This window comes from Fukomys damarensis, unplaced genomic scaffold (assembly GCF_012274545.1).
Source record: "Fukomys damarensis isolate Sample0158 unplaced genomic scaffold, DMR_v1.0_HiC HiC_scaffold_24, whole genome shotgun sequence".
Taxonomy (NCBI): domain Eukaryota; kingdom Metazoa; phylum Chordata; class Mammalia; order Rodentia; family Bathyergidae; genus Fukomys; species Fukomys damarensis.
This window is the reverse complement of record NW_022900936.1, coordinates 7,452,697-7,475,656: the sequence shown is the minus strand read 5'-3', so window position 1 is coordinate 7,475,656 and position 22,960 is coordinate 7,452,697. Positions and strand designations below refer to the sequence as shown.

At 44.8% G+C, this 22,960-nt stretch overlaps 1 protein-coding gene across 12 annotated transcripts in view; it reads right to left on the bottom strand.

Moving 5' to 3' along the window:
* The window catches only part of Setd4 (SET domain containing 4), a 49,796-nt gene that overhangs the window by 20,009 nt on the left and 6,827 nt on the right, over window positions 1-22,960 (bottom strand). For 9 of the 12 annotated variants that reach the window (XM_033768141.1, XM_010611290.2, XM_033768142.1 and 6 more), the window contains 9 exons: window positions 22,077-22,172; window positions 19,923-19,960; window positions 17,480-17,568; window positions 15,171-15,600; window positions 14,076-14,250; window positions 12,525-12,606; window positions 11,575-11,655; window positions 9,346-9,469; window positions 1,717-2,372 (listed from right to left, as the gene is read on the bottom strand). In XM_033768141.1, coding sequence (XP_033624032.1) covers window positions 2,235-2,372; window positions 9,346-9,469; window positions 11,575-11,655; window positions 12,525-12,606; window positions 14,076-14,250; window positions 15,171-15,600; window positions 17,480-17,568; window positions 19,923-19,960; window positions 22,077-22,172 — 1,253 coding nt within the window. In that variant the 3' untranslated portion in view covers window positions 1,717-2,234. Of the gene's footprint in view, window positions 1-1,716; window positions 2,373-7,938; window positions 8,180-9,345; window positions 9,470-11,574; window positions 11,656-12,524; window positions 12,607-14,075; window positions 14,251-15,170; window positions 15,601-17,479; window positions 17,569-19,922; window positions 19,961-22,076; window positions 22,173-22,960 lie in introns of those variants that run through there. The other 3 variants (XM_010611289.1, XM_019205597.2, XM_019205598.2) reach the window with 3 other exon arrangements.

Genomic DNA, 22,960 nt, shown 5'->3' with positions numbered 1-22,960 from the left:
CTCCTCCTCTACAGACTTCTGCCTTGGTACACTATAAAAGAAAGAAACCTAGAAGTTGCCCCTGCTAGTATTTTGCTCCTGGTGGCATTACAGACCCTGAACTCGGTATACCGCCAGGACATTTTCGACCTTGTGAAACTCCTGCCTGTAGGTGTGTCCAGGTGAACCACGGGTCCCAAGCCAGGCTTACACAGTGCCTGCCTGCTATGAAGGTTAAAACAGCAATAAAAAAAAAAAAAAAAAAGCCTTCATCATCCCAACCCAAATATTCTCCAGCAATATCTGAATCCCAAACACACAACCAGCATCACCAGTAATGCAACTTCGATGTGAGAAACGGGAATTGACAGTTTTCTCCACTCTCCAAGCTTGAAAAACAGAACAGCAACGCTGTGTAAGGGCCTCATCCAGTGTCCTTGCCAGTACTGTCCAAACCAACGTGCCCAAGAGGAAACAAACTTTCACTCAAGACAAAGCCACGATGAGTAAGACAGCAGGAAGTGGGGAGGAGGAGGATCATGAGAGGAGGTCCTTGTCTCCACAGTAAACTAGTGGAGCTACAACATAACAGAGGCACTGAGAAGGCCCAGCAGATGGAAGAAATCGCTTCCAACGGGGCCACAAGCATGAAGTCACAGCAGGCCATGGCGCTAAGTCTGCCCATGCTGGGGTCTGCAGTTGTGGTCGCCTCTGGAGGAGGAGCCATAGCTAAGGGTGGACTTCCCCGAGGAGAGGAGCCGTAGGCACCCTGGGTCAAATGCGCCCTTCAGACAGTGGGTGGGCCAGCTTTCCACACAATGACCACTTTCTTACTGTAGAACTGTCTCCAGATGAGGACCTGTGACTCCCTCTTTCTTTGGGTGACTAATTTTAATTCCTTAACAGGAGTTCCTCTCTTTACCTGCATGTCAGGTAGACCTTGTCTATTCCTATAAATGATGATGGAAATTAAAACCTGCTAGCTGGTACGAGAAATTCCTCAGAAGAAAGTGCTAAGGATATACACATAGGGCCAGGGATTTAGCTCAGTGGTGCTGCTGCCTGCCTTACAAGTGCAAGGTCCTGAGTTTCATTCTGAGTACCAAAAAAAAAATTTTATATATATATAGAGAGAGAGAAAGAGAGATATAGATATAGATATATATAGAGATATATATATATATATTTATGGCTTGTCTGCTGGCAGACAGGGTTGTTCCTGAGTCTAACCACTTGTCCTTCCTTTGCCCAGTCCTCTGGACCACCCTGCCCTACCTGGCCAGGACGCTTTCCTGGCAAGCTGGCAGCTTGAGCTGTGTATCTGCCTGCCTCTCACTCAAGAAGATCCAAATGCCCAAAGAAAAAAAGAAAGGGAACATCTGCATTTGATCCCAATAACAATCAAGAGCGTTGCTTTTGCCTGCTGGGGTTCTACTCATATTTGGAGGGAAAAAAATCCTGTTACTCAATTCCACCGAGTCAATGCCCAAATCAGCATCCCCAATTCTGGTCCTCTGGCGCCATCTAGTGTACTAAAATAGAAGTGGCTCGAGGACATCGCAAAGTCTCAGGAGGATTCATTCATCTGCTACCTTTCTAGGCAGCAATCCAAACACTCAGGACACTTAGAGGTGTGGATCACATTCAAAAGATACTTGTGAAGGAAAAAAAAAACCTAAAAAGTATCGATCATCTACTGTGGATTTGGTGTTTATATTTAACTCTATTTGCTGAGTCAAATGATAAAAGCGATTGATCCCTGGATTGGTCTATACACATCGACTGGTGCTACTTAAAAGATTGATGCAGCATAAAGGTGGCCGGTAGGAATGGACACTCTCTATCCTGCCTCCCAAAATTACTGTAATTAAAGGTTTTTGAAAGCAGAATGTTCCAGCGGGGAGAAGTCTCGCGTCTCTCCTGTATGGCATAGGCTCAGAACGGCTCCGTGGCAGTTTCAGTGACCCACTCCCAGTGCCCGGACACACCCCACCCAGATCAATGAAGCGAGGCCCTCACAGGGCGGACCCCAGCACTTGTCAGAGTTCCAAGTGCACGACTAAGACGTGGGCCACAATCTGAGGCCTAGGAGGCGTGGAACTCAACCAAGTCTTGAGGACTCACCGATGAAGCAAAGGTCTGCACTGCCTGTTTCTCACACTCCTTTCGGCCTGACCTGCTTTTCTAGCGATATTCTGAACTCACTTTTATCTTCAAACACTCAGTCTCCCTTTGCAATAAGGGCAAAGTTAAGATTATTTGCTGTCCCGATAATTGGAAAGTGGGCTCATTGCAGCCCTGGCCCTTGCCTTACCTTCTAAATCCAGGCTGGTGGAAGTATTTGGGTTGAGTGGTTTCCCTGGCACCAGGAGAAAGCTCTCAGAGGCTAACTGCTGAAATGGACAAGGACACAAAAGGTCAGCAGGACAGCCCCGCCCCAGGATAAATTCCTCAGAGATGGGGAACGGCCTCCCTTCGGGGATCTCCACGCCTTTATCCTTTATCGTTCTCTAGTATCAGCTACTGCGCTTTGAGGTACGGGTTGAGCAGGGGCTGTAACCGAAATGGAACCTGTCCCAAGGAGGAGATGCAGGGAGAGGGCTTGGCACCCAGACTTCTGAGCAGCCCTCCCTGCCCCCGAAGCTCGGCTCCCTTTAGACAGACCCCCTTGCACGAGTGAGTGCAGAAAGGTCAGTAACGTCTCCTGTTCTGCTGGGAGAACAGGACCAACAAAATCAACCGCTCGAGGTGGCAGTGCCCATCCTGTACCCCAGACTTCCTGTCTTCGAAGACAGAAACGGGAATCACTGACAAACCAGGCTTGCGCTCACTTGAATGGTGTGGGGCAGGTCTGTTGACTCCTCCATGCCTTAGTGTCCTCCCATCTAATCAGACGCCACACCTGATCCGGAAGCTCTTGTGAAAATGAAATGAGGAAGACGGACACAAATGCGCCACACCAGAGAGGACTCGGCAGCTGTCTGTCCCTGTCCCTCTGAGTGGAGTCCATCACTTACTTCCCTTTTCCACCCCAACAACCCTGCTGGGACTTTCTGGTTCTCCAGGAGAGGAGCAGCATTAGGGGGGCTCCTCTGGGAGGGTTCTGGATCTTACAGTCTGGGAGAAGGATGCAGGAGAGGGGAAAAGCCCACCAGGATGGGTGAAAAGCTGGTTTTGATCCGAAATCGATGGTGCCAGAACACGTTTCTCAGCCTCTCCGGGCTTCTACCACAAAACGAGGAAGTCAGAGCAGTCCAGCACGCCTGTCCTCTGACACTAAACGAACCTCAGAATCGCCGGGTCTCTCAGCCTTTCAAGGAAATATCCCTGACCTCCACCTTTCTGAAAATCCTTGTATGCCTGCTATGTGACTTGCTCCCCCGTTTAGTATCACCTGGTGACTGTACCTGTAATCTTACTGGTTGCTCATGGTCTGGCCCCACCTCATGCCCACCTTGTAATTTTCCATTGGGTCTTACAGTTTTGTCCCACTTTGTACCCACCTCACCACCTGGCTTTGCTGTATACAACATATTCAAAAATAAGGGTGAGCAGGCAACCCACTTTCCAGTCCAGTTCTGTCTCTCTTAGAAACTTTCTTTCCCTCAGTAAATTTTTCCTACTCTTAAAAAAGAATCCCTGGGTCTCAAGGTCAAGTTTCCCTAATGCTACCAAGAACCCACCAAAGGACACACCAAACCCACTGAGGGGTTCCTCCTCTGGAACCGCCCCATCAGTAGTATGGACTGAAGTCTGTCCCGGAGCCCCATGTTCCGGGTCCCTCCCCAAGAGATCCTAACTCGGTGGATCCCTGTGGGATTACGCAATCTGGCTGTTTCGGATCCAGGACGTGATCGCAGAAAAGGCTCCAACTTCCTGAAACCGGAAACCTCCTTTCACCGCCCCACGCAGCACAGGTGAGCCCATCTGCCACTCTGAATCTACTCCGTCTTCTACGAAATGTTGCCCGTTGCCCGTAATTGTCTCCGACAATGGGTTGTCGTTTGTTGAAGATGCGCTCCCGTGTATCAGTGATTCCCTCTGCTTATCCAAAGCAGCCAGGGTTGTGCAGGCCAGCAGAGCACGATTTACGAAGCAGGGCTGTAGCACCTCAGCCCGCAGCCCCAGCAGTTTCTTGCCAGAGCCAGCCAGTCGGGCCACGCTTTGATGACACAGAGCTGAGCCCTCTCACCAAAGCCATCTTCCGCACAGGACGTCAGGGGCACAAGTGTGGACCCAAGCCCTGCCACTCAGTGAAAACATCACCTCTCTGAACTCCTTTCCACACTTACAAAATCAGGAGACCCTCGCCTCAGAGACTCATCACCGGGATTAAAAGAGGCGACAGAAAGAGTGGGGCTCGAGCCTGACACTGCCAGGGCTTCACCACCACTGCCTCACTGACAAACTCTGAACCTGCGTGTGAGAACCGTTTCCGAACTTCCTGAAGACGGATGTAATTTCACGGTTAGACATGAACCTTACTCTCTAACCGCTTTCCTGAAATTCACAAGCTACAAAATCCATTCAGGGGTACAATTCCGTGGGCTTTACTCGTTTCACAGGGCTGTGTCACCACAGGACAATTTTAGACCATGTCTGTCACTTCCAGAAACCCCGAAACCCTGTGCTCCACAGCTGTTTTCTTCCGTTCACCACTGCACCCCGCTAAGCAACCACTGGCACTTTTACTTCTGGACACGAGCCTCAGCTGGACATGTCATACAAATGAAGTTGTCTGTGGCCTCCTGTGACTGGATTCTTTCCTCTCGCATAATGTTTTCTTTTTTAATTGAATGTCTTGGTACATTCTAGGTAGACAGTACAGTTACATTCATTACTGGGATCTTGTGCTTTACATGCCAGGTCTTGGTGGCATAATGTTTTGAAAGTTCATCCACGCTGTGCCGTGTATGAGGACTTCGCTCCTTTCTACGGCTGAACAGTGTTCCATTTTACGGGCAGTACCACATTGTGTTTATCCAATCGTCCTGTGGCGGACATTTGGGCTTTTGATTTTGTGGATAATGCTGCTTATGAACACTCATCGACGGTTTTTGTTAACGTTTTCAATTCTCTCGGGGAGATGTGACCTAAGGAAAAGGTAACTTGATGTTCATCCTTTTCAGAAAATGTCAAACTGCCAAAGCAGCTGCACCATTTTATCTCCTAACCAGCAGTGTATGAGGTTTTAACTTCTCCACATTGTTACTGTCTTGTTATTAGCTATTGTTTGGACTACAGCCATCCTCTGTGAATACGAAATGGTGACCTTACATTTTTTATTAAACTCTATTTTGTGAGTTTTTTTAAAAACTAATAGCCTAAGGTTAAAACGTCACAGAAGGAAACCAAGAGGATATAACAATGATGAAGACCGAGGACAGCCCTCTGAGAGGTGACTGAAGCCAGCAGTAGACAGCAGAAGGCTCTCGATGGGGGACACTGGTACGCTGTATGGTACAAGGGCTTGGATGTGGCGGGCGCTGGAGTTGTGTATGCTGTGGAGGACTTGGGCAGGGCTGCAGAACAATCCATCGAGCCCACTTCTCCCTCCTAATGTTTCTTTTAGTTCACCCACGTCTTTCTGGGTCTTTTAAGGAAAGTTCTTTTTCCAAGTGGTCCCACATGCAACATTTCTGACAAAGCTCCTGTGTTCAACAATCAGCCGTCAAATCAACACAAGTCTTGCTGTGCTGTGCTGGGGACAAAACCCACCGCCCAACATGGGTCTGTAGCTGCTGTTTCCCAAGTAAGGAGCTAAAATGAATTCCCTTCTTTGGTATGGCCACGGCCCCTCTGTGGACCCCTCAGGGCAGCAAGCAGGTGCATGGGATAAAGAAAACCATTTTTACGGAACTGAAGCTCCGGTTTCCTAAAAGGTCACTGTCAGTCTGTACCTTCAGGCAGCAGCACTTCAATCCCCCAGCCTGAGAGGGCCTCTGCTATTTTTAGCTTGGAGGATTACAGGGGAATGCCTCAAATCATCCTTAACTGCTAGGTGTCTGTCCCCTCAGGTCCTCAGCAGTTGAAGGTTTACCACCCACAGCTCAGTAACCAGATACCACTGAGGCTTGAGTGCTTAGGACCTCATGGGCACTAAGGTGTCAGCAAAAAGAAAACCAAAAAGGAAGAAAATGTACTGGGACAGGGGGTGCAGCAGGAGTGGGAGGGGGTCACTCAAGAATAAGGAAAAAGACAGAGCCACTGGGTAAAAAGCTCTGCAGGCTGGGCTTCCCCACCTGGAGAGAGACAGGTACGCAGCCCTGATCATGGCTGTATAAAAACATAGAGGAGGCAGGAAGGTCTGGAAACAGTGGTTCTCCCTGTGGGCCTGACTCAGGAGCAGATTTCTTATCAGAGGGGCCTATGACTTCACTTATTCATGGACGGATGGATGGATGGATAGATATTAAGCACTGAAAGTCTTAAATTACCATTCTTCAGATTGGCTACGGATGATAAGACATTCATTGGTAAATGTACCTGAGAAGTTACTTTTTGTCATTATGTTTTTTCCTCCCTTAATCCTTGGTGGACTACAACAATTACCATGTGATGTCTGCAAAGATTCCAACATTCAAAGGGGGCTTTCAATTTGTAGAAGGCAGGAAAAAAATTCTGGTACAGCACAGAAGTCAGCAAATTTCATTAAAAACAAAGTGTCGGTGGAACACAGCCAAGTCATTTGCTTACATACTGTCCTATGGGAGCTTTGCAGCACAGTTGGGACAGAGAATTCATAATCCAGAAGGCTTCACATATTTACTATCTAGCCCTCCATAGAGCGTTTGCTGACCTCCAGAATAGCATTATCATGAAACATGCCTGCTATTAAAAACAAAATCAACACAAGCTCTATATGTGAACAGGGAAAGTTGTTCAAGATATATCACCAAAAATGTGTGTGTAGACTCTGCCTGCCTTCTGGGGTGAGAGCCATTCATTTGGTTTTGTCAAAGCCCCACAATCAGAAAGCAACTGGAGCTCTGGAGAAGGAGGAATGTCACAGGGAAGGAGGACTCCGGGCGGCGGCAGCGACTGCGTGGGTGTCCCCAGACAGGCTGTCTGCAAACTCTCAGTCCTGGCTCTACCACTGCCCCCAAGGTCTGCCAGAGGCTACACAGAGCTCAACAGCTCCAAAGGAGATGTCCCCTTGTCCTCGGCCCGGGTCTGAGGGACAAAAATAAAAGCAAGAGTAAAGCAGAGACCAAAGTGCTAACGCGGCTTGAAATCAATAGCCCCAGAGTGAACCCCAGAATCAAGCAGAAGTGTCCACTGAGGCACTGTTGGGCAAGCCAAGGCCTGGCCCCCAAAGTGAATAGGGCTGCCCAGGAGAGATGCCAGAACATGCTGAAAGAACAGCATGGCTGAGCACAGTCTTTCTTCCAAAATTAAGCATCAAGGCCCAATGTGGGCATGTGAGAGGCCAGGAAATCTGGCCCTCGTGGGTACTCTTCAGTGCCTCCCAGAAGGCTCCTCCACACCCTCCTCAAGCCTGCTACACAGGGAAGGTCCTTGAGACCTGGACAGGGCCAGGGCTGCCTTGAGCTCCCACCCAGACACCACAGCCACCAGCTGCCAGGCAGCCCTTTAACTGGACGGTATGAGGCATGTGAAAAGCAAGGAAGCAGGACACGCAAGGACAGACCTCCCAGCTCCCTCTCAGCCTCTCTCCCCTCCTGGTTTGGATTTCCCTCCCACTTCCCGCAGCACTGCGGTTTATTTTGTGGAGAGTCAGAAGTGTCACTCAGATGGCACATGTGTCCTCACCCACGGCTCCCCAATTCTAGGACTTCCTCTGCCCCTGCAGATGCCTTCAATGTCTTAGGAGTGGAGCAGCCATTACTGTTTCTTGGGAAGACGCTCTTAAAAGTTCAGTTACTTGCTGGAAAAGCCAAAGAAAAAGGATTAAGTACCTCACTATTTAATAAGAAACCATTCAACCACCGTCAGTGAGTCCATATAAAATCAATTTATTCCAACTACACTTTAAAAAGGTTTCAGTCGCACCCACCACAGGAAGTGATCACAGGCACCCAGGGGAATTCAGGTGACAGTGGTTTGCAAACTGCTGAGGGCCTCAGCAGAGGCCTTGAGAATTTTCAGCTCTTCCGTCCTCAATGTTTCCACCAAAGTAAGCTGGTTTATCGAAGACACCTTCTCATCCTTCATGTGAGAAACCTGGAAGTTATTTTACCTGATTTCTTATTATAGTAAAATATAAATGCATCTTGAATGTACCAGTTAAACATTTTAAGTGCACGATTCAGTGCCATAACATACATTTACATTGTTCTATAACCACTTTTACAATTCATCTTCAAAACTGTTTTTAGCCTCCCACACACAAGCACTGTAACAATTAACAACCCTATTCCCTCTGCCCCACGCCCCTCTCTGTATTACTCTGTCTCTAGGAAGTTGCTTGTCCTGGAACATCAAGTGGAATCATACAATATTTGTCCTTTCATGTCTGTCTTTGTTCACAGTGTATTCAGGGCTCATTAAAATGACTTTAAATCCCAGCCACACAAATGAGCTGACTTCTCATTTAATTAAAACAATTGCAAAATTAAAACATAAAAGCAAAAGAATACTTAAAATCTAGTACTAAGAAGCATGTGATAACAATTAATTCTTTTGTTTTTAATCAGAATCTTGCTATATAGTCCAGGCTGGCCTTGAACTCACTATGTAGCCCTAGCTGGCCTCGAACTCATGGTTCCCAAGTGGTAGGATTACTGATATGTGCCACCACCCCCGACAAACAACATTTAATTGCTTAAAGGTGTAGGTAAAGATATGGAATCATCTAAGGGCCCATGAATTGGATGAAGATAATGGATAATGTGCTGTATATACATAGTACTGTTCAGTCTTTAAAAAAAAGAAATCCTGTCATTTGTGACAACACAGATGAACCAGGACATAGTATTAAATGACAAGAGCCAAGCACAGAAAAACAAAATTATGTTTTCCCATATATGCACAGGGTAAAAAAAAAGTTGAACTCACAGAACAGTGGTTACCAGACACTGAGGCTGGGAGAGAGACAGGGGAAAGGTTGGTAAAGGATGCAACATTTCAGCGAGACAAGAGAAGTAAGTTCCACAGTTCTACTGTACCTCACAGTGGCCACAGTTAGTAACATGTACATTGTACACTTAAAAATTGGTCAGAAAGTAGATTTTAAAGATTCCTGCCATAAAAAATAGTATGTGATATAAGAAATATGTTAAAAGGCTTAATTAAAGCCATCCCACGGTAATGGTACATTTATATATCAAAACATCATGTTGCACACCGTAAATACATACAGTTTTTACCTATCAGTTAAAAAGATGTAATATTCTAGAAACATACCTTTTGAAGCACAGCAGTAGTCTCCTCTATGAGATAATAACATATTTTCTGCGCTATGTTCAAACTTGTCTTCTCATTTGTATCTGAAATCACTTCTCCAAGGAGCACTTTAGACCAGCAAGTACTAGAACCAGAATGTTTTATAATTTCAGCGGGCTTCTTTAAAAATAAAGACAATCTCCATGCTGCAACACAATACACAGACTTTCCTATTCTTATGGGATAAATAAATAAAAATTTTCCATAAGGAGATTTCCTAAAACTTCCATGCCATGGGCAGCTCCTGTGGAAAGTCAAGGAGGACATGACAGAAGGAATAACCGGGACTGAAAAGCTAGGGATCGGGTGCTTTCTGCTGACAGGGACTGAATTTTATTATCATCACAACTCTGTTCTCAGCACACAAGTAAGTGAAGTCACATGCATCAGCTGTGGGAACAGAAAGGAAGAGACAGGGCAGGAAGGTGAGCACCGGCTGAAAGGAGGTAAGGCCCTGGAGTTTCCCTCTCAAGTGAAGTCTTCCCTGAAAGGTGACAACCTGGAGCCAGTTCACACAGCAAATTGCTCTACACGTGGAAGGAGGAGTTTATAGCCAACCCTTTCTCTCCACGCAGGTCACTCCACCATCACACACACAGGGCTGCAGGAAATGGTCTCGGGGGCAAGTGGGGCCGAGTTCCTGAAGGCAGAAGAGCACAGAGGTGTTAGGGCAGGCACAAGGGAGCCAAGGTAGGACGCTGTGTGAGGAGGGGCAGAGCAAATCTATACACAAGGAAGCAGCAACAGCCAGGGAGGAGGAGGATGGAGGGGCAGGCTGCGGATGCAGAGAAACCGAAAGTGGTGGCAGAGACTCACAAGGGGAAGGGAAGATTGCTACACCACGAGAGTGGAAGTACACACACCAGTGAGAAATTCAGAACAGCTCAAAAGACACAGTAGGGACTCGACTTAGTCTTCAGCTTCAGAGAAGTTGACAGATGATTAGGAACACAGGAGCTGCCATGAAAGAAAGCAGAAAAGTACTATGTAGCCGGCCCAGTGTTTCATGGATAACCATTGCCTTACATAATCTGCACCATGACCTACAAAGAGAGCACTGTTATCCCGATGGGAGACTCAAAGGAACTGGGATCTGGAAAGTGAGAGATCTCACCTAGGGAGACACAACTCATGGGAGGCAGAAATGGCAACCAGACCCACAACAGGCAGAATCCTGCTGGCCACAGGCCTTGCCTGCCACAGCAATCGGCCGGTGAGAAGTTACTCAGGGGAAGGAAAGCGACCTCTGGAAAACATTAGTAGCTTTATGCAACTTTATGCTAAAATGCCTAAAAAAATTCATACATATCTTGGTCCAAGAAGGATTTAAAGACACTTACATGGGTCCACACAAGACAAAACATTCCATAAGATGAATGACGGGGAGAACAAGACAAAGGAAAAACAAGAGATGGAAAGGTACAAAGATACAGCCAGGAAAGAGTCAGTGGTGAATCACAGGTCTCAGCAACCTGCACATCTGAGTGGACCACAATTTTGCCTGTTTTACAATGGAAAGAAGTCACCATGTCTGCAAGATAAAAAGATACCGTGTGCTGAGAGTGAAATCATCTACCTAGTCCCTTGAACAACTCAGGGGCTGGGCAAGCTGACCTCTACTCTACACAATTGAAAATCTGTGTATAACTTTTGACTCTCGCAAAACTCAACTGCTAAGAGCCTGCTGTTGACTAGAAACCTTAACCACCATAGACCTGGACCATTACTACATATCTGGTATGGTATGCATGCTATACATGATGAGGAATCCATAAGAACCCAAAAGATCATTTTTACTGCAATGAGCAACAAGTTGCTAAAGCAACAGCTGCCTCAGACGGGGGAGAGGGGGGCAGTAATAAGGAGCTCTGCCTGTCAGGAAAAGGCTGCCAGCATTTACTCTGAACAAAAGACATCAGGTCAGCAAGTGAACATCTGAGGAGAGACTGAAAAATCCTCAGAGGAGCCAGGTACCCTGACTGTAACTCTAAAACCAGAATTCCAGAAGTGGTTAAAACTCAGAAGGAAAACCCACTCTCCGAGAGCAAATTACATACAGAAGAAGGAACTCTAACCTAGGGTGACAAGCCTTTCTCTTCTCAGGGCCAGCATCTGAATGCAGGCCAAAGATGCCCCAAAGTTACGTCCAGGCTGTAGCTACAGGTAAAGACCAACACATGTGGAACTTACAATTTTTCAGCTTCCAGACATAGCAACTTCAGAGCTGTGAGTAACCTCCAAGATGGTCCATCCCACCCAAACGTTAAATTTCTAAAGTAGAAAAACAAAAAGCAACCACCTGTCATTTCATTATTTCATAACACCATGAAAAACAGCTGAAGAGTCAAACATTTCTTTTAAGTGGGGCCACAAAACATCTGTCACTTGCAACCTAGGTCAAAAACATAATCGCAAGTGCTCAATAAATCCTAAGGAACAAAAAAAATACCCCCCCATTTAAAGTACTAAGCTACTTTCCAACCAGTTGCAGTGACAGACACAAGTTGGTTGAGAGGCCACAGCAGGAGGTCACAACACACAGTTCACACTGAGATGAATGAGGAAGAATTCAGATCATCCTAGACCACTGAACAAATGTAAGGCACCACAACCAGGCTGCTTTCACACTGCCGTAGATTATTTAAAACTTGTATTATCCAGAAAACAAATCTGGAAGGGAGAGCCCTAAACTCTGCCTACCCCATTAGGTGTGGAACCACCCAGCCACCCTTGTATGCCAAGTGTTGTGCTGTGATGCAGCTACCGCTTACCCATAATGCCATGGGTAATGGTTCTCCTAAGGACCAGGCTGGCCTGCAATCGCCTGGTGCCATCCCACATGACCACACAGCAGACAAACTCACCCCGGGCCACCAATCAACACAGAGCTTTCTTTGCTACAGTAATTTAGTATTTCAAGCTTGTATGTTATATCCCCCAAATAAGTGTCTTTAAAGTGTCTTACATTCCTTGACATAAGACTGGACACAACTGTACTACACACCTCAAAGGGTCAGTAAACACCTACTCATCCTCTGATTCAAGTCGGGAAAGGCCTGACCCCTACAGAAACCAGAACGCCAATTTTTTCATGAGAATTGCCTGAAAAGCAATTTCAAGAGGGCAAGGGTAACACTTACGCCATAAAGCCATGATCCTTTAAAATGGAAATCTTTTTGTTCATCTGTTTATCTGTTGATGGAAGATATCTAACAAGTATTTCTACATTAAAAAGAAGAAGAAAATCAGAGTTAGGGTGGAACTGAGACAAACCTATGTCTCCCCTTTTCAACTTGACTTCCCACGGCACCAGTGTTCCTCAGTCACACAAAAGAACTCTCCTCCACTCCGATGCAATGAGATCACTAGTCCCAGGCAAGCTGTTAACAATTTCAAGGCCAGGGGACAAAACATCCACAAGCTCAGCTCCCACTAAGTAACTCAACCAGCAAAACCAGTGAATTGAGATATTATGCTCATTTCTAGAGAATAACAGCCAACAATAGTACGGGCTCTGTAAAGCCCAAGGAAAAAGTTTTACAATACTGAGTTTTAAAAGCCAGAATTCAAGATAGTCTGGACATTAATGATTCCAGCCATAAACAATTTAAAATAAATATGCAAAAACTGTCAAAGCTATTGAGAAAAAAGGGGTACTAAAAGGCTTTTCTTTTGGAGTTTTTTTAACTTGTTTTGTTCGTTTGTGGTACTGGGAATCAAACCCAGGGTCTTGGACATGTTAGGCAAGTGTTCTATCACTGAGCCACACACCCAGCCCCTATTTTACTTTTTAAGTGGAAAAGTAACTAAAATGCAATTTTGCTCAAATTATTTGGTAACTATTATTTTGCAGTAATAAACTTGAAAGTTATCTTGATTCTGAATTATGAGGCCAAATCAAAAGCTAGTTTTCTAAAATACCCTGCAAGCTATAGTTTCTGTTTCTATTAAGAGAATTATCATCATTGTGCCTATATTATCATTAAACTGCCTTGACCAGGTTTCTAAACTCATTAGATCTTCCATCAAACTACACACTGGGGAATCTCTGGCCATTTCTTTATAGCCTAGAATGGCTTCTCTGCTGCTTTCAAAGGGGTTAGCCTTCTGTGTATCATTTTTGATAAAAATTTGGACTTTTCTTCCCCTCATTGTTTTTAAATGGAAATATAAATGAAAGTGGCATGTTAGATCACAAAAGAACATCAATGAAATGAACATTTTATCTTGGCATTAAAGTCCATAAACAAGGATGAAATAACAGACTTACTTCTGCGTTTAGCAGCACCCTACAAACAGTAGGTGCTGAGGTAAAAACTCATTATTTATTGCTCCTTCATCACATCCTGTTTTCAGCAGTTATGACAACGCCTCAGTACCAATATTTTCATTTCTCCCTCCGCTAATACACTCATTTCCTTAGCAGTTTTACTTTACTTTCACTCTACCCTCTGACCTCCTGATATAAAACACAGATAACCTCTTTCAGTTCTCCTTATCCTCGTTATCATCACAGCTTTGCTGTTTCTACTTCAACACTGAACTCAGAATCCATAAGTTAAGTTAGCTGGACAGAGGATAAAATAAACATGTAAGGATGTTTGAAAGTTTTGCTCTTTTCTCAAACTAAAAATAACCCTATCTCTTAATGGGAAAAATATGATCTTAATCATAACAAAGTTGATTCCAACCTCTTGAGACATAAACACAAGCATGAGGATTGCAGAGGGAAACAAATCCGTATTCCAGGAGCAGTCTGTGGTTATCATGAGGGCCATAGCAGATGAACACTTCTGCGTGTTTTCTACAACTTGAAGCAGTTCTAATTTCATAACAGCCAGTTTCCTCATTAAATGCTGCTTTTACCTACAACGAGGAATTGTTACTTTTGCACACACATCCACCTCACCTCAGGCTACGGGCTGACAACTGCAGACAGACCAGGGGACCAGCCTAAGCTCAAGAAACCCAGCAGGAAGGACTCTTCACTAAGCTCTCCTCTCACGGGCATGGGGCCTTAGTAGGACTGTATCAGCCCTCTCACGGTGGCATGTCACACCAAGGGGACGGCACAGGCTCAGATCCCAGCCACATGGTCCATAATGTGTCCCCAGTGGGCCACAGATGAGCTGCCAGACTGACTCCTCTCCCTCCAGTCAGGCCTTTACCCAGCATGCCCTGCACATGTCCTCATCTCCCACATGCGCCACATGCGGAAAGGGCTGAGGAAGAGGTTATCTGTGAGATTCTTTCATGATTTCCCAGAATCCGTTCCCCACAAACATTCATCCAGGCAGCGAACATTTATTGAACACCTACTACAGGCCCACTCTGAGCACTGGGGATAAAAAGAGGAGCAAGACAAAGCCCCCAACCTCAAAGAATGCAGGCTTGGTAGGGGAAGTGGGGAGTCAATCAGTGACCAGAGTGAAGATACAGGCTCTGCCAGCTGTGTTAAGGGATAGGAAGGAAAACAAGGTAGACTTCAGCCACAGTCTGGAAGAAGGGAGGAGAAAGAAAGACTCTGCACCATGAGTTGATGGTAAAGGCTTTTCAGGGGAAGAACAGAGGGCTCTTCGGGCAGAGTGGAGAATCAGGGCAAAGGAAAAGCATGTCAGGACACAGTGGGGTGTGAAGCAAGGATCAGGGGAAGACTGGTCTAAAAAATTTACTTGAAACCAAATGCATCTCTCCTGACGGTTTCACTGACAACTGAAAGTCCCATATTCTACATGCTGGATTCTGCCTCTCCAAAGGAAACATGCACCTCCATGTCAGTTTCTCACCTGGACATTCGGGCTATGATTCAGCAGATCCAGGTAAGGAGCTAGGGCACAGGTGTCAGGCTCTGAGGAAAGACAGGCCTGCCTCCGGGTCTTCAGGTACACTGCTCTGGTGTTGATGGTGCACCAGGCCCACAGGAGGGCGCTGTAGCTGAATACTCTGTCAATGGCCTCTTCAAACAGAGGCTGCAGGGAAGAAAAAAAGTCCCTGGAGGAAGCAAAAAAGTCCTGAACAGAATCCCTCTGCTCTCTGGCCTTTGCTTTTAAAGGTTCAGGAAGAAGATTCACCACTTCTGGCTTCAAATAAACAGGGCAGGTGTAGGACTTGGGTAAAATATCCAGGTAAGGCTTCCAGACAGACCGATGACCAGCATGCTTTTCTGAAACTAAAAAGGTGCACAGGGCCAAGAGAGGAGATGGAGAAGGCTTCCACCTTGTAAAAGGAAAAGCTGGTTAAAGAAATTGCTTTTATACAAAGTACAGAAAAAGCAAGTGGCTTCTTTTGTTCCAGGATTGTGCTCAAACTTAGAAATCTTAGAAATCTAAGTTGACTTCATGTACCCAAGACAGCTTAAAGCCTTTCCTCTCCAGTGTACACCCCATACACAGGCTCTGAACAAGACATAATTACATTAGAAAAGCAGACCATCTAACCCAACTCTGACAAGTTCGTTTCTGTAAGAGAATCATTTTTGCAAAAACTTCCAAATGTGTTCTCCAGTTTGAGAGCTTTTGCAATAAATCCATTTCTTTCATCTGGATAAGGATGGAAAACATGGTTGGGGGAAAAAGCTTAGACTGCACACTTCAATACAATAATGACTGGCACATGTAACTGTAAGTTGGAATTATTTAAAATTGAATATTTAAAATTCAATCCTGAAGTAGGATAAGCTGTGCTTCCAAAAACCAATACCCATTTGTGGCCAATGTCCCCCATACTGGACAACAGAAAGTTAAACCTCTGTCATTACCGAAAGTTGTACAAGACAGGACCAACTTAGACTGCAAAATCAGTGTGCTCATCATAACTTCTTGCTGTTTGAGGCAGACAAAAAAAAAACACTAAGCTAAACCCCTGGCCCACTTCTTGCTGTTTGAAAGCTTTTATTCCTAAACGTATACACTTTATTACAGATTATGCATAATAGTATCTCTGCTTTTGCATACTTTCAAAAAAAGATCTCACATAACATGAATATTTAGAAAAAGTTTTCAATTCCCTGGTGTGAATAATCTGCAATAATACATAAGATCCTAATAAGATTACTGACATTTAGAAATGGGAAGAAAGGAGCTAAAGGTGTAGGGAAGGTGGGATGGGTAGGGGAAGGGTAATAAGGGAAAAGAAAAAAATGTGAGATGAAAAGATGGAAATAAAGTGTTTGTAGATGAGGAGGGGAGGAGGGGGTGAAGGGAGGGCAGAGGTAAGGGGAAAAATGAGAATCAAGACCTGTCATGTAGAGGTACAAGATCCCAACAATGAATGTAACTGTATTGTATCCCTAAAACATACCAATAAACTCAACTAAAGCTGAAAAAAAAAAAGTTTTCATTAATCCTCCAAAGTCTAGATTCCTACACTGCCATATTATTCTACTCAAAACCTGAGAAACTACTCAAAACTTCTGAAAATGCCAATCCCAGAAGCACCTTTGTCAGTAATCAGGCCTACCCTGTATTACCCTTATCCAAAAACACACCAGGCATAAAGGAGTCGACAGCTTATTTTCAGTTAGGAGACAGCCCTCATCACTTAGAAATCCTCTTCACTGAGGACTCCCACTCACTCTGTCCTCATGGTGCCCAATGGAAGCCCCACCACACGAGCCAGAAACAGCTCTCAACTCCCACATCACCCCTCTCTTCTCTGCCTAAATAAAACTCATTCTTTCATCTAATGTCAAAGCTCTTCACAGCTGAAGAATAACTCGAGCAGGTACAATCAGGGTGAAATTAGAGGAGTTAATGAACAAGTATCTAGACTTACTATGGTGGAAGAAAACAGGCTACTAGGAGTCAAGGTACTGGGTAGTGATTTACATATATTATCCTATTTCACCTTCATTTTCTAGTAAGTGGTGGATGAGGATTTACATCCCATCCCAGGAAGTCTATTAAGACCTTAAAAATGCAATTAACAATGAATTCACTTCCTAGAACTGAAAAATTAAAAATCTATTCATTTCCGGTATTTCTTAACTAGACAAGAGGCTTGATGTTCATGAACCATGCCTTAGATGAGAGTTGGTCAATGACAGAGGCTTCAAGGAGAAGCACTGGCACCAGAGAAGCACCCTGGGGTCACTTACTTAGTGATGTATGCCCCTAACGAGCTTCGAATAACTGTGTCCGTGGTGAGCAGGCAACTCTCAGGTAGTGAAATAATCATCTGTCCCGCCTTGCCAAAAAGAAAGAAAATTTAGGACAGTCATGCTTTGGACAGGACCTAGTCTACAATCCCAACAGGAAGTACAATCTCAGAAGGGGCTGACTGCCACAGTCAACCCTGCACCAGAGGAGAATGTGGGGACACCGTGACGACTCCTATCACATTGTTCCCCTCTTTCTTATGCCAAAAAAAAAAAATAGTGCTATCTAGAGGGCCAGGAGGATGCTACTCAAAACAAATAAACAAACAAAAAACAAATCTATCTAATGAAGCCAGGCACAGTAGCTTGCAGCTGTGGTCTCAGCTACTCAGGAGGATCACTTGAGACCAGGAGTTTGGCAATACCAGCCTGACTTCAAAAAACAAAACAAAAACAAAGATGCTAGGGCCTGGGATCTAGCTCAGTGGTTCCACTGCCTGCCTTGCAAGTGCAAGGACCCCTGTTTGATCCGTGCTACCAAAAACAAAACAACAAAAAAAACAAAGATGCCATCCAGTCGAATCTGAATAACAGCACAACCCTCGCCACCTGACCTGTGCCCTACAGCTTAAGAAAGGGCAGCCCACCCAGCACAGCAGGGATCTAATTCTACCACTTGCAAAAGTATGGTTTGGTTTTCAGTTTTAGCAAGTCAAGGAAGACACCAGACCCCAGTGTTACACAGGTACAGACGCGAAACAAAGCCCTGAAAAAGAGACCTAAGACTCGCCTTTCATTTTAACGGCCATCTAAGTTGGTTACAGATATTAGCCAAAGACCTTCAGGCTCCAATTTCCAGTTTCTGAATCGGTAAAGCAAGATTAAGTTGGCTAAATCACTCTTCCAGCTCCTACATTTCTTGACTTTCTGATTAAAACCAAAACCACCTGCTGATGCACCCGTATCTTGACTGGGATATATCTTTCTACCAAAAAATGTTTCAAACTAAACACTTAAGATCTCTGCATTTCATGTAATAAGTATGTCTCTCTTTTTTAAAAGTTTAATAAAAAGCCACATTTAAAAGTACACATGAAGCAACTGCCAGTCATCATTTCTTGTTCTAGACAAACTGTAAATAGATGAAACTGTAAATAGGAAGTGTATGTCTTGTTCTCAAATTTTGCTTCAGAATAAAGTAGACTTTCCCTAGAGAATAAAAACTTGGACAACTTAGTGACTTAGCAAGCCCTGTCTCAAACCAATGAAAAGTTTTAAAGGGTGCTGGAATGTAGCAAAAGCAGGCCAGCCAGCAGGCAGGCAGGGAGGGAGGGAAAATAAAAACCTTGACAACAATGTGAATATACTTAACACTACGAAGAGTACATACACTTAGAGATATTTAAAATGGTAAATTTTAAGTTGTATGCATTTTATAATTGGAAATTTAAAAATAATTTTAAAAACAGCATAATAGAATTGCAACATGGATAGCTAGCATTTTTTCAGAAAAACGAGTATATACACCTGGATTTAAGACAAATTAGATTGAGGAATTGAAAATCAGTATAAAGGCTGGGATGTAGTTCAGCAGTAGCGCGCATGATCCACAGCCCCGGGATAACTGCCTCCATAAAATAATACATACATTTAAGTAACTGTAAAATACACAAGTTCGCATCTAGCTTTACAGGAGACTGTGTGTTACACAATCCATTCAAACAGCACAAAAGATAGTAAAATGGACCTTAGAGATCACGTGTGTCACTGAACACCACATTTTCCAGGTGAGGAACCAGGTATGGCTCAGGTGCAGGAAGCACCTCCTCCCCCGCTCGCCCGGTGCCCCTTCCCACACCACACAGACTCAGAGGAGAGCAGCTTCCCCGTCCCATTGATGATGTGACTTCATTTCTAAAACTGGCTTGAGGTGGCAGAGGCTACCTCTGCTCTGCCCCAACACACCTTCTCTCCTCCTGGAGGAGTCTCGTTGGGGGACACAATGCCAGGGAAAGGAGACCGTGCCTCCCCCTCCACAGACCTGGTCTCTCCCTGGCCTATCACACAGGGCTGGAATGTTCTCGAAGGGAGGAAGCCTGACCTTTCCCTCCGCCTTGGCTCCTGCTGGCCAGGATCCAAAAGCTTTGAGGAGACTCAGAGTGTAACACAGAGTAGGAAGACATCTGGGCCTCTAACGGCCATGGCCCTGGTCCACCAGCCTGGGGTGACTCTTTTCAGATACATTTAAATGACAAAAATATAAACTTCTTTTCTATATAGTAAACTTAATCCTATAGGCAGAATTCTATTCAAACTCATCCATTTGGTAAGTAAGAGAAACTCCTGCATATCTGAAGTACTTTTAATTCATTTCATCTGAACCCAAAAAATTAAGCAGCAAAAAATATATATTGGGTTTCAAGGATAAAGGAGAAATTCTCACCTTCAGGGATTTCTTGGTCATCAGCCCTCTTCCTGTACCTAAGGAAGCCAAGACAAGAAAAGGATAAACGTGACTATAACGACAAAGTCCAAGAGCTCCTAATTAGAATAAAAACTGTGAATGAAGTTCAGAATGATACAAAGATAAAGCTGGTGTCTCTCAACCTTAGGCTTCCAGAGAGGACAGGGTCAGGAGGCTATTCTGGAAATGCCCTGACTGCCTGTGGGTTTACAATACTTAAGGGCATTGTAAGGTTGAGATCTAACGATCCAAAGTAAGACTCTTGACATTATTTTCTCTGGATCAACAGGCAAAGAACTCCACATACTACAGCAGTCTGAGAGTGGCTTTCACTGACCATTATCTGTCATACAGAAAGTTACACATTCTGTTTGCAGATGACAATCATGGTCCGTGATCATAAACTAGGAGAGGCCCTAATAAAAATAACTAAGTTAATAAAAATTTTAAAAATGGCTCTGGGAAGGTTTTCAGAACCAAAATGGAGTCACCTGTGTCGAACCTAGACAAAAGAAGCCAGGGAAGGCCAAAAAGGGCGGGGCTTCACACTTGATTTCTCAATACTGTCCCAAAATACTCTGCCAAAGCCACAACCCTGAACAAAAATAGTTCCACGAGGGTGTCTGCCCAGTAATCGTCTGTTCAGCCTGGGACCAATGCCACCCTTACTACTAATCCTTATAGCCAAGGATAGCTACTTCAAAACAACTTACCAAACCCTTGTTTTACCTGTAAAAGCCCTGTCTGTCTTCCTTTGCTTCCCTGAATTCACCCATATCTCACTGCCACATTTTGCAAGCCACTCTGCTGTCATTTAGGCTCATGGCTCAAATCAAGGATTTTACCCCACAGTCATCCTGTGACATTTATGGGAAACAAGTTCTCACACATCATCACACTTACCTAGGGGCATACCTGGGAAACCTCTGATCTTGAGAGTTGTAAAAGAAAGTCAATCTGCTTTAATGGGTACCTCAAGGGCACCTAAATGATCACTTCAATGGCCAAAGGGAGCATCCATATAATATGCTGTGATTTCTGTCAGCTAAACTATCTGCAGCCCCCCTTGGATGCAGAACTTCAGGGTCCTGATCACGCAACTATCTCTGTGTCACTGGGGCCCAAGTCCTTCCAAAGAGCATCTTGGTCCACTCTGTGGTCATCTCCAGCCCACTCATGGACCGTGCAGGGTGGTCTTGTATGCAAGCACACACACAGCAAGATGTCTGGCTTCTGGGAAAGAATGTTCTAGAAGAAAATGTCGATCTAACCTCCATAATACACTTGATCTTAGCCAAAAGGCTGAAAAGTGATCTAACCTCCATAATAAAGGATTCAGAAGAGAATGTTTATCTACCTCAGCTCAGGTGACTGTGGAGCCTACAGCTCTGGGATGAACTGGGCCCACACTCAGGTGCTCCTCCTCCACCATGTGGGGCCACAGCTGCAAACCAGTCAAGGACAAGAGTGCTGAGGCCTCCCCAGGATCCTCTCCTCCAGAGAGAGATCACCACCCAAGGGAGAATGCACACCTCAACTGATTCTGGAACCTCAGTCCATTTTGGGAAACTATCCTCACCCACTGCCCTGGGCTCTGGGAAAATCCCACCAACCCACAAGTTTGGACAATGAAATCACCACAGGGATGTTGTTGAACACACCATTCACCACAGTACACACACATCTTTCCTATCAGGACAAGCAAAGGCATTCCCTCAAGGCCAGCTACCAGCAATGCCTGCACAGCTGCAATATAGTCTAGTTTACAGAGTATTCAGATGAAGGTCACTCATCCTATCCATCCTATAAGCTGCTAGAAAGATGAGTTCAAGTTGCACCTCACCTCTGATAACTGTGTCAGATTTTATAACTGTGGCATTCAGGTGATATACACATTCATGGCTTTAACTTATGTTTCTATTCTCATTTGCCTTTTTCAATTTTATTTCATCATTTCGTCATTTCTCTCCACAAGTCACTTTCATTCACTTTTACACCAACATGAAGTACAAATAAATGGTACAGCTCCAAGGCAGGAAGGCAGAGAGCACACAGCCCACTGTGAGAATCACCCAGGTTCCCACACGATCCTCAGCTGAGAGAGATCAGGAGAGCCTAATGCCACACTCTTACCTGGAAATTGAGCAGGTGTTAAATTTGTGTCTTCAAAATTCCTATCTTTCAGCCACTTCTTTAGCTCTATAAATTCGGGCTTATGGCTCTCATTCACTAATCAGGAGAGGAAAGAATATATGATGATTAAAATCACCGGTTAGCATTTAGAAAGAATATCTTTGATGACTTGTAAGGCATTATGGTTGGATCTGGAAAATCCCCCAAAAATCTCATCTGTGGGGGGCTTGGCCCCATCAGTGCAGCAGTGATCATAGGTAAGGCCTGTAGAAGGTGAATGGATCATTGGACCTTGACCTTGTCAGTGGATTAATCGATTCTCAGACTCACAATTTGATGCCATTGCTGAGTGGTAGCAGAAACTTCAGGAGGGAAGGCCTAGTTGGAGGAAGCAGGCAGGTCACTGACGGGGTGCCCTGGAAGGTGAATCTCGTCCCAAGCTCCTTCTCCTCTACCTCACTCTGCCTCTTGGCCGCCATGAACCAAGCAGGTTACTCTGCCACACCCTTCCACTAAGATGTTCTGCCTCAGCACAGGCCCAGAAAAGATGTGACCGACTGACCATGGACTGGAACCATGAGCCAGAATAAACTTTACTTTTTAAAGTTGATTTTCTCACATATTTTTCATCGTGATAAAAATCTGATTGATACAAAAGGGAATCAATTTTATGAAAAAACACAAGTAATGTACTTTAAAACAGCAAAATCATTAACCATATGACCACCTCTATAGATAAATAAAAGCATTTGATAAAAACCAAACAACCGTTCTGATAAAAATTCTCAGTAGGGCCAGGGATTTAGCTCAGCGGTTCGGTGGCCTGCCTTGCAAGCGCAAGGACCCAAGTTCAATCCCAGGTACCAAAAAAAAAAAAAAAAAAA